The sequence below is a fragment of the Marmota flaviventris genome, chromosome 14 (genome assembly GCF_047511675.1).
Source record: "Marmota flaviventris isolate mMarFla1 chromosome 14, mMarFla1.hap1, whole genome shotgun sequence".
Lineage (NCBI taxonomy): Eukaryota > Metazoa > Chordata > Mammalia > Rodentia > Sciuridae > Marmota > Marmota flaviventris.
In genome coordinates this window covers 37960391-37978860 of record NC_092511.1, presented here as the reverse complement: position 1 = coordinate 37978860, position 18470 = coordinate 37960391, and the positions used below count along the sequence as shown (strand labels likewise).

Here is an 18470-nt window from a genome sequence, read left to right as displayed (position 1 = left end):
TACTCTTTACTTATTAAGTTCCATAAGGTAATATATTTAAACATTATGTGTGTTTTCATAAATTGGTAAATGGAAAAATGTTTAATATTGCTTTGTGTCTGTGTCTTTGCTAAAACAAGGTTACTAAGTGTTAAGATTCTATCATGTGTAATTTATATACAAAGAGTAGAAAAATTTTCAGTTGGGTTTCAATTATAGTATTATAGTATCATAAAAAACATGAAAGTCTTTCATCTTATTAAAGTGGAGTAATTTGTCTAAATCAGAAATTTTATAAGAGTTGTTTCAAAATGTGAATTTATAAAAAGGGTTAACGGTTAAAAAAGAGATAGAAAAAGATTCAAGATATGGAAATATATTTTAATATAAAAGGTTAAAGGAAAAAGAAATGTTTCTAGATGAGATAATCTCTGTGTGGTAAAGTAAAAAGTTGTAAAATGCCATTTAAAAAGATTTTGAGAAAACTAGACTTACTTTAAAAGCTTGAGAAAGGAAGAAAGAAGAAAAAGGTATTTGTACATGGCAGATTGAGACAAAGCTTTTCAATGGAGTTTAAAAAAAAAAAAAAAGCCTTTGGTTGAAGGGCAGCCATGTAAACTAACATTAAAGCGATTTAAACAGAATCTAAGCCTCATTTAAAAGAGTGAAGTTGTAGGTGGTGAAAAAGTACATTTAAAAGTACTGTATAGATGATAATTAAAAGGCTTTAAAAGGTTAAATTGAAGGTGGTCGAGATACCTTCATGGCGGAAAAAAGATTGCTTTATTGCATCATTCGAAGCTTAGTTAATCTTAAAGTCATTGCTTAAAAAAAATGAGAAGATAATAGGATTCAAGTAAGGTATTTCAGGTAGAAAATGCAAAAAGCTAAGACAACTATTATATACAGACATACTTATTAAAGCAAAAAGAGGGAATTGGAAAGGGGTATATATCCCCCATAGATAAACTTAAAATAACCCTTTTTACTCTAAACTTTTTAAATTTGGATTCATCAGGACTTAGTGCTGCGAAAAGGCATATGTATCCAAAAAATGTACATAAGCCTAAAGTACTTTGGAAAGATATTCTAACAGGACAATGGAAAGGTCCTGACCCAGTGATTGTCTGGAGTCGGGGGTCTGTTTGTGTTTTTCCACAGGGAGAACAGCAGCCGATTTGGATTCCAGAGAGATTAACTAAAACAATTTCTACAGATCGAAAAGAAGATGATTTGACTCAAATCCATAACAGCTGATATCCAGAACTCCAGCTTGGCCATTCTTACATCTGCGACAGTGATTAACCAGTGATGCAATTTTTATTTCCTTGCCAGCGCACCCCATGTTAATTGTGGTAGTGCTGGCATATCTTTGCTGATGGTGTCACCAGTGATGCAATTTTTCCCAAGGAGCCGTCAATTGGCTTGGTGTCGTGGCATTTCTGTATCCTCCTCCCTTCTGCTAGTGATGGTCTAAAATTTGGGGGCCAATGGCTTATGCTGGACCGGTAGTCAGTGACGGGTATGATCCAACTGCAGTGGTATCAACCTAAGACAGGAGGCTGACGCCTAAAGGTCAGTTTTCCGATGACGGGTAAGAACCATATGTTGAATTGGACAACCTACCAGGCACGGTCCTTAAGCCACATTAACCTCACTCCCCCACTGGCACCAAGGCCAAATTTGGGGGCCAACAGAGGTGAGGCAAAGAACCTCACCCCCCCACTGGTGCATAGACCTATCCACAAGTATGGCTGTATGCTGGACCCGTAGTCAGTGACGGGTATGATTCAATTGCAGTGGTATCAACCTAAGACAGGAGGCTGACGCCTAAAGGTCAGTTTTCCGATGACGGGTAAGAACCATATGTTGAATTGGACAACCTACCAGGCACGGTCCTTAAGCCACATTGCTTGTTGTTTAATTAATCAGAAGGGGGGAGAAATGCCGCAGTCTGGCTGGGCACACAATCACGAGCCACCACACAGATTGTAGATTCAAACAGCAACTCTTTATTCCCGAACTCACACCAGCCGTCTACCAACACGTTCTGGGGAAATCCACGCTCTCTGCCCAAATCCACTCCCACTGGGCTTCTGTCTACTGTCTGAATCCCGTGAGAACTCAAGGGGAACTCAGGCAGCAGGATACGCCCTATTCCCAGCAGGAATAATCTTAAACCTTAAACCTGGAACCTAAACCGGGAACGCCCTAATCCGCCTTGGTCCTTGAACAAGGTCACCTACATTCAATGTCACTGCAACATGGGGTACGCTGGCAAGGAAATTGTCATACCTACTTGGCTAATGGCTCCCAGCATCTGCTGTTAATTTTTGGAGTACTGTCATGGTGCCTTAAATGGAAAATTCCATACCATAAAACTGTTTACACAAAAATTATTTAAGGGCTGGGGATGTGGCTCAAGCGGTAGTGCGTTTGCATGGCATGTGCGCAGCGCTGCGTTTGATCCTCAGCACCACATACAAATAAAATAAAAATGTTTTGTCCACCGAAAACTGAATAAATATTTTTAAAACTCTCTCTTTAAAAAAAAAACTTTAAAAAAATTATTTAAAATTTTGTATAAAATTACCTTCAGGCTATGTGTAAAAAGTATACATATATGAAAGATAAACGAATTGTGTTTAGAGTTAAGCCTTATTCCAAAAATATATTATATGAAAATATTTCAAAATCTAAAACATTTCAAGTCTTAAACATCCAGATAAGGGATACTCAATATGTATTACACATGCAATAATCACAGTTCTTCAAATAAGCACAGTAACAGCCAAATTTAAGCAAGTAGCCACAAATAGTCTTTTAATTTCTTTCGCATCATAATCATGATGCTCATTTATCTTTTCATATTTCTTAATTCTTTATAATTATGGATTGCTGATTAAATCTGGACCAAACTGGACATGGTAGGACATAACTATAATCTCAGGAGATTAAAGCAAGAGGACAATATAAGTTTGAGGCTAGCTTAAGCAACTTAGTGAGACCCTGTCTCAAAATAAAAAATAAAAAGGGCTAGGGATGTAGTTCAGTGGTAAAGGGCCCTTGGGTTCAATCCCCAATAACACAAAACTTAAAAAAAAAAAAAAAAAAAATTCCTAGCAAAGTCTACAATGTGGGATGCTAAGTTTTTCCAGATATTATATATCTACATTTACAATGGAGTGGGGGAAATATGGGATAAAGATTGAACTACACTATATTTGAAGCAGCTCCATCAAAATACTGAATATTATATGACACAGTGAGTGTGTGTGGGGGGGGAGCTCACAGAAATTTAAAACCAGAAAATATCTTTAAAAAACTTGTAATTTTACCATTTATGAGGTACAGATATAGGAGAAGTTTGAAAGACTTGCCATACATTAGACATTAGGGACAGAGGAAATGAAATCTGCTATAATCCAGAGCACTGTCCCTCTTACTACACATTCATTCCTTTCAAGAATAAACCTCACCTTCCCCACATTTTAACCATTAATTTATTCCAGTATTTGAGAAAACACTTTATGTAAGTATTGTGTGCGCACAAAAACATGGCCTTACAGATAAGTAAGGAAGATCAGTTGCACTAATTTCCTTGAAGGCATTAGAAGCACAGTGACAGTGCTCAAATATGATCAACATTCAAAATTTCCAGGTTTATATAAATATACATTCTAACAGAGTAAATACAAAGATACAAATGTGTACATAACAAGTGTACATAAGTGAAACAATGCAAATTATTTGCTATTCTTTAATTACAGTAAAATAAAATCCTTGTTTAATGCTGGAATTCAACTTTATGTACAGGATATTATCAATAGTGTTAAGGAACTGTGACAAGGTTAAGAGTATTCAAAAACATCTTATAATGGAGAGCTACTAAATTTCCAAACACATGAACTGTAACCTTTTAACAACCACATGCTAAATTATATGAAAGTTTCTCAAAACATTTTATTATCACAATCTGGCTAACATATTAAACATCTAGTTAAATACTTTACAATTTTTTCTACCCTTAAAAAAAAAAGAGTTTATTAAAAAGGAAGATAATTACCTTAAATGCCAAATACCAATCATTCTCCTTGGATGCCTTATTTCCAGCTCTGTTTTTATAAACTTCAACTCTATACTGACGAACAAGAAGAAGATCTTTTACAAAAGATTCAAAATTCATTTTACTAAGCACAACACTCTGCAGAGTCTTTGCTCCTAAAAAACAAATAAATAAATAATGTTTTACAATTTTGATAAGTGTTCAAGCACCTAACAATCCTTCCAGCCCCAGGTAACTAACTCACTCAATTGTTTCTGGAGGAACTACTGTATGCCCCAGGAGCTACAGCAGATAAAGGGTATAAAATGGTGAAAAGACTTAACTCCCCTGGTCCTGTGGAGTCTACAACTTAAAATTCTGGAAAAAATATAAAGACGAAAGAATCAGTACGTGCATATAGCCAACTTTTTGTTGTTGTGGTTTTATTTTGGTATGGGGGGATTGAACCCAGGAGAGCATCCCTCGCCCTTTTTTGAGACAGGAACAGTGACAAGAGGCTGAGGCAGGATGGTGACAATTTCAAAGCCAGCCTTGGCAAGACCCTGTCTCAAAATAAAACATAAAAAGGTCTAGGGATAAGGTTCAGTGGTGAAGTGCTCCTGGGTTCAAACCCAAGTATTATAACAAAAACAAAAACACCAAAAGCTGGCTGGGCATGGTGGCCCACAACTAAAATCCCAGCTACTTCAGAGGCTGAGACAAACAGATTCAAAGTTCAGTACGAGTCTATTTCTCAAAATTAAAAAATTTTAATTTAAAAAAGAGCTGGGAATGTAGCTCACTGGTAAGGCACTTGTCTAGCATGTGCAAAACCACCACCACCACCCCCCAAAGTCATTATTCATTCACATAGCTCAAAATTCAAAGGTTCAAAGGAGTACTGCAAAGTCTTTCTTTCACCACAGTCCCCTACACATCCAGGTCACCAATCATATTTATTACCTGCTCCACACAGCACTGGAGCTCCCCCAAGCATCCATGATCCGCCAACCTCAACCCCCCAGGAAGCTGGGATTGCAGGTGAGCAGCCACAGAAATGGGTCAGACCTGAACGCAAGTTCAAACTCAATGGTTAACCAATAGTATCAGTACTTTTCTAAACCGTGATTAGCAAAAATTTGGACTAATAGCAGTGTCCCAAGTGCTAATATAAACCCCCAGCTTAGCACACTCAAGCAGCAACCCCTATCAGATCCCTATTGCCCTGTTAGAGTTCTGTTTCTATTTACACTGCATAAATCCTACTCTTACACTCACTCATCCTCGCCTGAGGATTTCATTCTTCCAATCCGTGAGATAAGAACCCAGAAAGAAGAAATTGGCAGTGAACTACTGGGGTCTGCTGAAACACTGGAGGTCATAGTCTGCCATTAAGAGCTGCAACATGTCACTTAATGGTAATAGAGAAGAAACAGACTTTCTGAGCTACAGAGGCTTGCAGCTTAGGCAGACCCACCAGTCAGCTTAGAAGTGGAGAAACTCCAGTTTCATAACCACAAAAAAATTTAAAATGACACTCTTCACAATATCAAGATATTTGTTTAGTCCAAAATGTTAATAGTTCCACAGTGGAGACGCAGTCTTACATGAAAAATAAGTGTTTCAGCTAGGTTTTAATTGGCAGACATCAATTTCTTTGTAAAATAAATAAAACCACCCACACTGTCAAGTAGAATACTAAATTTTCTCCAGACATGGTATCCCATGCTTATAATCCCTGCCTTGGAAGGCTGAGGCAGGAGGATCACAAATTCCAAGCCACCGTGGGCAACTTAGTGAAACCATGTCTCAAAATAAAAAATAAAAATGGCTAGGATTGTAGCTACAGGAATATTTCTGTCCAAAGTTTCCAACTGGTTCAATGCTAAGGAGGGGTGTTCAGTTTTTGTCAAATACAGATAGCATGAATTATTAGTTTAGAGTATACACTTGCTGCTGGGTCTGGTGGCTCACACCTCTAATCCTAGTGACTTGGGAGGCTAAGGCAGAAGGATTACAAGTTCCAAGGCCACCTGTCTCAACATAAAAAGGGCTGGGGATGTGGCTCAGTGGTAAGCTTCCCTGGGTTCAATTCCTGTAGCCCCACTATCACCACCAAAAATGAAAAGATAATGGCAGGGCTGGGGGTAACATACAAATAACAAATATAAATAAATAAATGGCAGCAGAGCATAGTGGCACATGCCTGTAATCCCAGAGGCTCGGGAGTCTGAAAAAGGAGGACTGCAGGTTCAAAATCAGCCTTAGAATCTAGTAAAGCTGTATGCAATCCAGAGAGACTGTGGCAGGGAATAGAGTGGTTGAGTTTCCTTGAGTTCAATCTCTAGTGAGAGAGAGAAAGAAGGAGGACCCAAAAAAAGGAAAAAAAGAAAGAAAGAAAAGGAAAAGATTTGTACTCAAAATTTGGGACACAGCTTAGGCCCCAATCAGGTAATTAATTTTACATACCAGACAGAAATCCCTACTGCCAACAGACATCCTAAAATTCACTCAAATCTCAAATCTCTAGGTTGGTCCCTTAGAACATTTCTTATAATTTAATCCAAACTGCAATATCTACAGACCAGGCAGATAACAAATAAGCAATAGAGATCCAAGATAACAGATCTGATAGATGGCATATAGCTTCAACAAAGACCTAAGTAATGATGGGACCTGTAACAAAAAGGTGATAAAGGAAGACTCTGGTCAGAGGGAACAGCTACTATTCAGTACCATCTTAATGCTGAACTACAGGAATATTTCTGTCCAAAGTTTCCAACTTGGTGGATTTTTATTTTTGTTTTGCAGTGCTGGGCCCTGGGCCTTAAGCACACTAGACAAGCACTCTACCACTTAACCATACCCCAGCCCCAGATTTTTCAAAAGAATCTCACAATATAAATTTTTTTTCATGAAATCTCCCAATTTAAAAAATACAGTCAACTAATTCAAATTCTTATCAAAGCACATTTAGGCCTCAGTTTTCATTTCAGTAAGTTCAACAAACCCACATTTTCTTGAATTGAACAGATTTGCTGTTTCTGTAGTTTGCATTTAGAAAGCAAGTTGCATGAAAATTACAAATACCTTTTCTAGATTTTCATTCAGCAAAACCAGTACTCAAATTCTCAGAGGCCTATCTAGGTTGCAGCAGATTTAAATATCCTAACCAGCATTCACTATGGATCAGAACTTCAGCATACAATGGCAGGCCCCATTTAAATTATTTCCCACTTTTGCATAGCACAGAAGGTAACAACTCATTTGGGTTTGCCCAAGCCTTCCCCAACTTCACTACTGAAAAGTCCTGTTTCAGGAACCCATCAGTCCCAGGCAAACCAGACTGACTGATTGTTCCATTAATCGAACTAGTTGAACTCCATCTAAGTTTTCTTGTGCTTATGACAAAAAAATCATTTTAAAAAATCCATAAGGTGTGATGGCACATGTCTGCTACTCCAGAGTCTAAGACAGGAGGATCCCAAGTTCAAGGCCAGCTGGAACAACTTAACAAGACCCTGTCTCAAAGTAAAAAATAAAAAAGGGCTGGGGGTATATATAGTTCAGTGATAGAGAGTCCCTGAGTTCAATCCCTAGTACCCTCATACACAAGGAATGAAATATAACACGTATGAACCTTGAAACAAAAGACCACATACTATATGATTCCATTTACATGCCAAGTAGATACTGGCTGCTTAGGGCTGGAAAGATTTTGGGGGGAAACAGGGACTAACTAACAAAGGGTATGGGTTTCTTTCTAAAGAGATGAAAATACTCTAAAATTTACTATGAGGCTGGGGACATGACTCAGTGAAAAAACACTTTTCGTAGCCCGGCCCTAGGTTCAATCCTCAGTACCATTTGAAAGAGAAAATAGGGAAAGGAGCTGGATGTTTTGGCATGCACCTGTAATTCCATACTCACATGGAATACATTCTATACTCTAGAATTGAGGCAGGAAGATCTTGAGTTACAGGCCAGCCTGGGCAACAAAAGAAAAATGCATTAAAAAAAATAAGGAGGAATGACAGGTCTAAGATTTGTCAAAACTGGAAGTACAGCCTCAACCAGGAAATCATTCTACTCTAAAAGGTTCCTCAGAAACTGGGATGTATAGAAATCACTGAGGATATCCTTAAACGAAAATTCCAATTTGGCAAGTCTGGAGTGGGGCCTCATATTCCAAAACTCTAACAAACACCCAAGTGATACCAATGCTCTGGTTCGTATATAATACTGAATAGGATTTCTCAAAAGAGTATTGGATTTCAGGTTTGGGCAGATGAGGAGGCCAGAAACAAACAGAAAATTGTTTTCCATGGAATACGAACTAAAAATAAACAGCAGAAAAGTTTAGGAAAAAAAAAGAGGAACAATTGTTAGGAGTCAAAGGAGGGAGAACAGAGACAGAACAAAGTAGTATGAAGACTTTGGGGCAGAAAATTTAGATGCATTTAGGATTTCAGAAATAATACGGGAAGTCAGTCTCCTGGTAGGACAGATATGGATGGATTTTAAGTATTCAGTGCAATAATTTAAAGAACTATTTCCTTCTGTTCATTATCTTAAATTGTATACAACACATTGTTTTGTGGTACTGGGGACTGAACTCAGGGGGTACTTTAAAACTGAATTATATCTCTGGCCCTTTTGTATATTGAGACTGAGTTGTCCAGGATGGCCTTGAACTTGAGATCTTCCTGAGTAGCTGGTGTTTCAAACACATTTAACATACATATGCATAGTGAAATTATTATTATAGTCAAGCAAACTAACACAACCATTAATTCACAGTTACCTTTTGTGGGGAAAGCACCTAAAATCTACTCTCTTGGTAAATCTGCAAGATACAACATTAACTATAGTCCTCTAGGATCACTAGAGATAGCAAATTAGATCTCTAGTTGTTAATTCTATATAACTACAACTCTGTACCCTCTGACTCCCTATTTCCTTTCTGTTCCTGGTAATCATCATTCCACTGTTTCTATGTAGTTGACTGTTTTGAGAGTCCACATGTAAATGAGATCATGCAGTATTTTTTTTCTGTGCCTGGCTTATTTCACTTAGCATAATGTACTCATACATATCAAAAAATCAGGGTCTTCTTTTTCTTTTTTTGGTACTAGGGATTGAACTCAGGAGCACTTGACCACTGAGCCACACCCCCAGCCCTATTTTTGTATTTTATTTAGAGACAGGGTCTCACTGAGTTGCTTAGCACACCTGCTAAATTGCTGAGGCTGGCTTTAAACTCTGATCCTCCTGCCTCTGCCCCAGACAAGCCAATGGGATTATAGGGTGCACCACCGCACCTAGTTAGGGTCTTCATTTTTAAGCCTGAATAATATTCCAAGCTTACATTTCACTTCGGACAATTTACCAGCTTTGGGAAACAATGGTACATTTTGGGCTGGACTTCTTCCCTTTTTCAATTACTTTTGTCAACTTCTAGTAATAAAGTTTCAATCTTTTTATAATTCTTATTATACTGCCCAAATAAAGACTAGGACAATATTTAAATATGCCTGCAGAATTAAGTCTCTAATGTAAGAAAGAGATCCTTGAGAATAACACACATTTCTTTGCTGACCTCTTTGGAAAGTTAAATTCACCTCTAGCCACATTCTCAACATGATTAAGATGAAGGGACCATCTAGGTTAGTCTAAGAAAACATCCCTGCAAAACACTGTTTTTTGCTTGTTTGGTTTTTGGCAGCACTGGGGACTGAACTGAGAGGCATACCAGGCAAGCACTCTTGCCACCAAGCTATATCCCAGCAAAAAAAAAAAAAAAAAAAAAAACACATTTTAATCTTCAAGGGCAACAAAATAAAAGCATTATATTAAAAAAAAAAAATCTATGCTTCAAAATAAGATTTCTGAATGTTCATACTACATTTTCTTCCCAATAAACAGATGTAATACTTAGCACCCATAATTCCTTTCATAATGTAAATCAGAAAAACCACACCTGTAATCCCAGGCACTTGGGAGGCTGAGGCAGGAGGATTCCAAGTTCAAGGCCAGCCTCAGCAATTTAGTAAGACCTTGTCTCAAAATAAAATATAAAAAGGGTTGGGAATTTGGCTCAGTGGAAAAGTGCCCCAAGCTCAATCCCCAGTAAAGAGAAGGGAGGAAAAAAAAAATAAAAAACCAAGTATTAGAATAGGTATTTAGAAAAATCAGTGATCCAAATTATACGAGAAAGTTTAGAACTTTTCACATCAGCTAGGCGTGGTACAGCATGCCTATAATGCCAGCAACTTGAGAGGCTGAAGCAGGAAGATTGCAAATTCAAAGCCAGCCTTGGCAACTTAGTGAGGTCTTAAGCAACTTTGTGAGACCCTGTATCTAAATAAAATACAAAAAAGGGCTGGGAATATGGCTCAGTGTTCTAGTGCCCCAGAGTTCAATCCCCGGTACCAATAAATAAATAGATAGATAGATAAATGGAAATTAAAAATAAAAAAGGCCAGGGACGTGACTCTATAGGTAAGCACCCCTTAGGTTCAATCCCCTGTTCTAAAAAGGAGAGTTTTTACATCAAATGCTAAAAACTACTCTAACTCAAACATAAAATAGCTACGTAAAAATTAGAAAGCAATTTAGACCATCATTAATTAATTATGAAGCAACCCATAAACTATTCCTGGGTGGTCTTTTAACTCCTTGTATGCTTCTACACTTGCCCCCTTCTGACCCATCCTCCAAACTACAGCCAAAGAGATCCAACACTCTACTGGGTATTTACTTAAGTCTTCAGATCTCTCATTGCCTACAACATAAAAAACCCTTTCATGGACTGGGGATATAGCTAACTGTTAGAGCACCTACTTAGCATGCAAGAGGCCCTGGATTCCATTCTCAGCAACACACACACACACACAAAAGAAAAAGCTTTTTGTGATCTCCCCACCCCCACCCCCACGCTGGGAATCAAACTCAGGGCCTTAAGTCTGACAAGCAACAGCTTCACCACTGAGGCACATCCCCAGTCCATGATCTTGATCCCATCTACCTGCACCCATAATTTTCTACACCAGTAATACTAATCAACCTTTCAGGGCCCTCTTCCCCAGCATACTCCCGGTCAACCAAGTCTCAAGTGAAATTTGGCATCTTGGGTAATGCCTCTTCTGGTGTCTCCAGTCTTTGGTGATCCTGCTTCTATGCCTGCTGACCAACTTGTTACTTCCACTTCCATCTTAGCTTCACTTTGAACTGCGATTATTTCTGCCTCTCTCGCCGCTCAAGGGAGCTCTGTGAGAGCGAAGACGGTCTTTTCACCTAGCGTCCAAAACCCTGACAACAAATTTCTATCTAATGAATAAAACATTTTCCAGCCACATCCCATTTGCACGTAGCAGCATAAAGATCAGCACAGAACTCCTTTACCCTCCCAGAATGTTCTTTCCGTTATCATAACCCCAAGAAATAGCAAAGAAACAAGGGAGAAAAGATATTAGCATTAACCATCTAGAACATCCAGCCACACACAGTGAAAAGTTTGTAGCCCTTCAGGAAGAAATGATGCTGCACAGGTAAGGCCAGGTGACAAAAAAAAAAGAGAGAGAGAGAGAGAGAACACTGAATCCTGAGCTGAAGCACACGGCTTCCATGACCACTTCAAGATCACACAGCCATAAATAAAGCGAGAGCCTCAACCAGAATCCAGGGAGCCCGACTCCAGCACGAGCTCATAGTGGTGACCGCTTCTCCACACTTCCCTTCACCTGAAGCGGTCCATTACAGGTCCCCGAGCGGGACTAACGGTAAAAATGGCGTGTTGTTGTGAGCAAAATGAAGTGGGTAACACAATGAAGTTATCAACACCTCCACCATCGTAAGTCGCATTCCTGGGCTGCTGGATGCAGTTACAGACATCTATCCCGCCGAGGCGAGACTGCGGGAAGATGCAACCGAGCACCTGGCTCCAGAAACATTCCAGGAGGGTTCGCTGGGAGCCCAGGTGCACGGCCGCTCCTCCCTGACGGTGCAGGCACCGGAGAAAGCGGAATTCCCTTTGGGGGAAGCATCGTTCGCACCCCCGGAGCTCGGCGCAGGAAAGCTGCCCGCCGCCCACTTCCCGATGGGGCACGGGAGCCGCCCACAGGCCCCGGGAGCCCGGTCCTCTCGAACCCGCGCCGCCCAGTCTCACCTGCAGGACCCAAGTACTTGATCACCCCCTGGGTCTTGAACACCTCTCGGGCGGCCAGCAGCGCGTCCTCGCCGTGAGCCGTGTAGAAGTCGCCCCGGTCGAAGAGGCGCACGGTGGTGGTCGGCTTCTCTGGCATGCTCTGGAAGAAGCGCACGAAGCCGACCTCGGCCGCGCTTTCCAACTGCAGCGTTTCCTTCGGTTGCACCGCCATTTCGGAACCTATCTACAGACGAACGGAGGGAGCAGCACGACCCAGCACCCACCAGGATGTTTCCCGCCTCCCCTCCCTCGGCCCCCGGCGGCGTCCGGCCTCTGAGGCCGCGTCCAATCAGCATCCAGTGTTGTACCTCGGTGGGTGGGAGTCCGCCGCGGTAGCCAATCATAAACGGACGCCGTCCAGCTTCCCGCGCACGCTGAGGACTCTGCTTACTGCGCATGCCTGCGGGGTCACCCGCAGACCCTCGGACGCAAATCCTTAAAATGGATCAGTTCTCCGGGTTTTCCTGGGTGCGCCTCTTGCAGCCCAGGTGGGCGGGCAGCTGGGGTAGGCGGTGACCAGATGGGAAGCTATTGAGTTTATTTTGTACCTTGAAGCTTGGTAATAAAATCACGAAGAAGCTTGAAAACAAAACCTAGCCTTCCTTCTTTCAGTATGTTTTTAAACTTGTTCCCGGGACTCTCTCCCTTTTCCTTTCTAAGCAAACTGCCAACGTCAATATTTCAGGTTTATACTCCACAGCCTTTTTACTGCTCCCTGTTAGCCAGATTTTTTTTTTTCCATTGTCCCATCCGTTGAATTCATTGGAAAACATTGATTTAGCGGGGCGTGGTCGCTCACGCCTTTAATCCCTGTGCCTCTAGAGGCTAAAGCAGGAGGATCAGGATCACAAAATTGGAGGCTAGCCTCAGCAATTGAGCGAGGCCGTGTCTCAAAAAATAAAAAGGTCTGGGGACGTGGCTCAGTGGTTAAGCGCCCTGGGTTCAATCCCCGGTAGCCCCCCCCTCAAAATTAAGTTAGGGCCTGGGGGGTATCTTTCCGTGGTAGAGTGCTTGGCATGTGGGAGGTTCTGGGTTCAGTGCTCTTCCCCAGAAAGGAAGGGGAGAAAAAAGGAAAAACATTTATAAGGCCTGAAAGGTGCCATAGTGTTCTTGGTTCTGGGGATCACCAGCAAGTAGAAAACTCACAACATTTGTTCTGCTTACCTTCTAATGAATGGATTCAGGTAATGTAGTAGATAACCTAAATGTTGCCAAGTGTTTGGGTAAGAAAAAATTCAGAAGGTGAGGGGGTTGAAATATTTTTAAACCTTAAGCAATGACCTGGAGGAAGTCAGTATTCCTTCTGCTGACTTAATACCTTAGAAAGGTATTGTCGCTGTAGGCAAAGGTGTAACATCTGCAGTCAAGGGGAGAGAGAAAGAATGTCCAAGTGCTATGCCCTTTTTCAATGCTTTATTGAAAATCACTCAATACACTTTTCGCTCTATAGGTTCTTAATCAAGAAATAACACTTAATGCTGGGTACTGCAATAGACATGATCAATTCAAGGCGAACAATTCTAAGTTAATTTTTAAGCACTGCAAACACTTAATCATGACAGACCTATTACAGACATTCCCTCTGCATGCTAAGCTTAAGTGCTAGGTTTAGAGTCTTAAGTCTTAGATCATAAGTACAGCAGATGCACACTCCCTCAGACCGCAGCAACCAGGTCAGAAACCCTTAGAGGCTTCTCCTGGTGTGGAGTTGGTGGCTGGCTGAGGACACTGTTTTAAGACAATGTCGCAGTCCTTACCAGGGTCAAGAGGCTGCTGTAGAGTTTGAGAGTTGTGAGGACAATGCAGAGGATTAGGTAGATGATGAGAAGAGTTGGGATGTCAGTCTAGGTCCTCATCAGGCTCAAGCTTGTGTGCATCAGTGTCAGCTGGATCCAAAGTCTGTTCATTTGTTCCATCATTTATACTAAATTTTGGGAGCTCCTGGTCGCCCTTTGGGTCCCTATCACCAGGTCTCTTTCATTTTTTTTTTAGAATTTTTTAATATTTATTTATTTATTTTTTTTAGTTTTCGGTGGACACAACATCTTTACTTTGTTTTTATGTGGTGCTGAGGATAGAGCCCAGTGACCCGTGCAAGCCAGGAGAGCGCGCTACAGCTTGAGCCACATTCCCCAGCCCTCACCAGGTTTCTTAGTGACATCTTGCATTTAGAGTCAGGACATATGGTTTGGTGATTTCCACCCTGATATTACACTTTTGACTCTTATCAGGGTTATAACAAATGACATGTGACTTCATCCTGACTCTTACCAGGGTTGTGGAAAGTGACTTGCTTTTATCAGGCTATGCCTGATGACATATTGGAGAGCTTTGTAGGCTTGCCTAGTGAGACTGAAGGTTTATTTTATTTTATTTTTTAATTTTAATATTTATTTATTTTTTTAGTTTTCAGCAAACACAACATCTTTGTTTGTATGTGGTGCTGAGGATCGGACCCAGGCCACACGCATGCCAGGCGATCACGCTACCGCTTGAGCCACATCCCCAGCCCTGAAGGTTTATTTTAAAATGGAGTTTTAAAATGGAATTGCTCAGGCTAAGGCCTAAGGCCATACTTACAAGTATCGCACTCTTAAGTGGTCACTCTTCCCCCAAAGAAGGGGCCCCAAAATATTCTGCAGCAAAATCACCCTAGCAGCTTTTCAAACACATATCTGAGTCCCACTCACCTATAATGAGTTGTAATGTCTGGAAGAAAGGGCCTTTCAGTCTTTTTTAAAAAGTTTCTGTGGTCTGGAGGAGTGATGGTGAATGCCTATACTCCCTGCAATTCTAGGAGGTTTAGAATTTCTAGGAGGAAAGAAAATCCTAAGTTCAAGGCCAGCATGGGCAACTTAGTGAGATAATGTCTCAAAAAATTATTATTACTATTATTTTTTAAAGGGCTAGGGATGTAACTCAGGGGTAAAGCCCCCCGGATTCTATCCCCTAAGTATAAAAACAAAAATAAATCAGCTTCTTGAGTATTCTTGACAATCAGTTCAATTCAGAAACAAATGGCCTACAGGTTAAAATTCAAATGCTTTGGATAATTGAAGAAAGTTTGGACCATTTGACTGCACATGACCTTCCCAGCATCGTAGCTAACTTGGCAACATTCCCCTCTTCTTTCCCTAACTCTGATCTGCGGCCAAGAACTTCCTTTCCTTTGCACCTTGTGACTTCCTCACACAGTTAGCCCTCCCCAGTCCTTTGTATTGTCCACTCTGGATTTTCCTCTTGTCCTCAACTCAGACATCTTAGGAAAGCCTGCTCAGCTTCCACAAGTGTAATTATTTGCATTTTCCTCCAATGTCCCACTTAATTCTTAGATTTTATTACAATATTTACCATGTTGTTTTAGGAATATATTTGCCTTTCTTACTGTACACCTGGAAAGGACAGAGATGATACTTATGTATGTTTATTCACAGTTAATAATATTGGTGCCAGGTATGGTGGCACACAGCTGTAATCCCAGTGGCTCAGGAGGCTGAGACAGGAAGATCGCAAGTTCATAGCCAGCCTCAGCAACGGTGAGGTGTTAAGCAACTCAGTGGTTGAGTGCCCCTGAGTTCAATCACCAGTATACAAAATAATAAGTAATAGTGGCAAACATTTTATCAACATCTACTGATTTGGGGGTTGTTGTTTTGTTTTGTGGTATTGAGGTTTGAACTCAAGCCAGGTGTATTTTATCAAAGAGCTACATTCCCAGCCCTTTTTTTTTTTTGGTACCAGGGATTAAAACCAGGGGTGCTTAACCGGTGAAACACATCCCCAGCCTTTTTGTATTTTATTTAGAGCCTAGGTTTCACTGAGTTTCTTAACATATCCCTGTTGCTGAGGCTGGCTTTGAATTCATGACCCTCCTGCCTCAGCCTCCAGAGCCACTGCACCAGGCTCCCCTTTTTTTTTTTTTTTTTTTTTTGATGCTGCTGGGGATTGAACTCAGGTCCTGTGCATGCGAGGCAAGCACTCTCCCAATTGACCTATATCTCCAGCCTCTGTATTTTTTGAAACAGGGTTTTGCTAAGTTGTCCAGGTGGCACATGAACTTGTGATCCTCTTGTTTCAGACTCCTAAGTTGTTTTTTGTTTGCTTGTTTGTTTTTGGTACCTAAGATTTAACCCAGTGAGCCTTAACCACTGAGCAACATCCCCAGTTTTCTTTTTTTTTTTTTTTTTGCGGGGGCGGGGGCAGTACTGGGGGTTGAACTCAGGGACACTTGACCACTGAACCACATCCCCAACCCTATTTTGTATTTTACTTAGAGACAGAGTCTCACTGAGTTGCTTAGAGCTTTGCTTTTTGCTGAGGCTGGGTTTGAACTTGTGATCCTCCTGTCTCAGCCTCCCAAGATGCTGGGATTACGAGTATGCACCACTGTGCCCGGCCCCAGTTCTTGTTTTTCTAATTTTGAGACAGGGTCTTGCTAACTTGCTGAGACTGACCTCAAACTTGGGATCCTCCTACTTCGACATCTGAGTTGCTGGATTACAAGCATGCACCACCAGGCCCAGTAAAGTTGTGTGGTACTTTTTAAGTTTTTTACATATGGTTCCTGTTGAGGAAGTCATTACCATTTCTGGTAAGACTTTAACTGGCATAAAGTCTAGAAAATTCATCCAGCAGGCTATTAGCCCTGACAGAGGACAATGACCTTTAACCAGACTTAGAAGATAGCTGATGATTCCAGATATTTTTTCCTACAAAATGTCATTGAGGATTTGGCATGCTTGAAGACCAGCTTCAAATTAGAATTGAATATGTGCTTGTAATCATTTTGTATAAGAGGTTGTTTTAACAGTATCTGTTTATTCAACCATATAGATGTATTAACTGCTGATGATAAACTCTTACGTTATATTAAATAATTGTGTCTTACTTAAGTTTCATATAATTCCCTATCTCACTTGGGAAACTGAATTTATAAACATAACTGGCAAGGGACTAAGGATATAGCTGAGTGATAAAATGCTTGCCTAGCATACATGAGGTTCTATATACAGAATTGGGGGGAAAAACAACTTTAGGCAAATAATTTTCGGTCACTAGATTGTTCAGGAGAGATGCAATAAATTGGTGGCAGAGATCAGTGAAAATGTTTAAGACATTAGAGAAAAACATTTCTGAAGGAGAATCACAGGGTCTGGCAACTAGAAGAATGGAGGTGAAAAGGAAAGGAACTTTGGACTTGGTTCATGGTGTGGGCATTAACTGATTTTGAGAAAACAATAAATAAAGTGGGGCTGAGGATGTAGCTCAGTGATACAGCACTTGACTAAGATGCATGAGACCCTCTCATGGGAGGGAGGGAAAAAGAGGGAGAGATGAAAGGTTTATGGAGAAAGACGTGACATCATTGAAACAGTCTAAAATTTAAGATGAACAGAAATGGTAATTGTGCATCTGTTATCATATAGTCAGATGGTAACTAAGTCAAGAGAATGGATGAAGTCCTCTAGGAGGAAAGACAGAAATATGTGGGGAGCCATTCTCACTCGTGACTGGGTGACTCCCGGTTTGGGTCTGAGGCTTCTGGCTGTGTCGGAATTTTCCCGGCCCTCTCCTGATGAGAGAACCCGTCCGTGTGGGGGTGTGACTGACCACTGACCCCGGGGGCCCAATCACTGACCCTGACCTTGGAGTGCGGCCCCCCCTCAACCTTCATTGGATGGAATTATCCCCTGAATTTCTTGTTCCCCAATAAAAGGCTACTCCCTGGCGTGCTCGCTCGCTCTCTCCTGCTAGCCCTGAGTAATCCTTGCTGCCCTGCTGGGCGGTTAGAGGTTTGAGCCAGAGAGGGGAGCCGTCTCGGACCTGGCAATAGAAATAAGGTAACTGAGTCTGTGTGTTTTATTTCGATCTCTTCTAGCTAACTTTTATGCCAAGAACCTCATTAATGAAACCATTGCACAGGCCGCATGGTGGAAGAAATAAGGACAAATCCTGGGAACATCAGTATCGATATGGTCAATGGAAGAGAAAAATAACCAGAAGAAATCAGTGAACATTCAGCACAGTGACAGACCTTGGAGAATATTCATTGCTAATTAGTCAGCATCAACCTTAGTAAGAATATATTCACAAGAAATAGGACAGACTAGAAAGCAATGTGTTGAAGAATGTGCCAGTTAGTGATTTATTGCCCCTTTCAAACTTCCCCTTTTGCGGGTGGGGAGGGGGCAGTACGAGGGATTGAACTCAGAGGCATTCAACCACTGAGCCACAACCCCA

The 18470-nt window shown here is 41.0% G+C and overlaps 1 protein-coding gene across 1 annotated transcript in view; it reads right to left on the bottom strand.

Moving 5' to 3' along the window:
• Msh2 (mutS homolog 2) overlaps positions 1-12476 on the bottom strand; it is a 65784-nt gene extending 53308 nt beyond the window's left edge. Inside the window, exons 1-2 of the mRNA XM_027934429.3 lie at positions 12192-12476; positions 4046-4200 (exon numbers count right to left, since the gene is read on the bottom strand). Coding sequence (XP_027790230.2) covers positions 4046-4200; positions 12192-12402 — 366 coding nt within the window. The 5' untranslated portion in view covers positions 12403-12476. The remainder of the gene's footprint in view (positions 1-4045; positions 4201-12191) is intronic.
• Positions 12477-18470: the final 5994 nt, after the last annotated feature.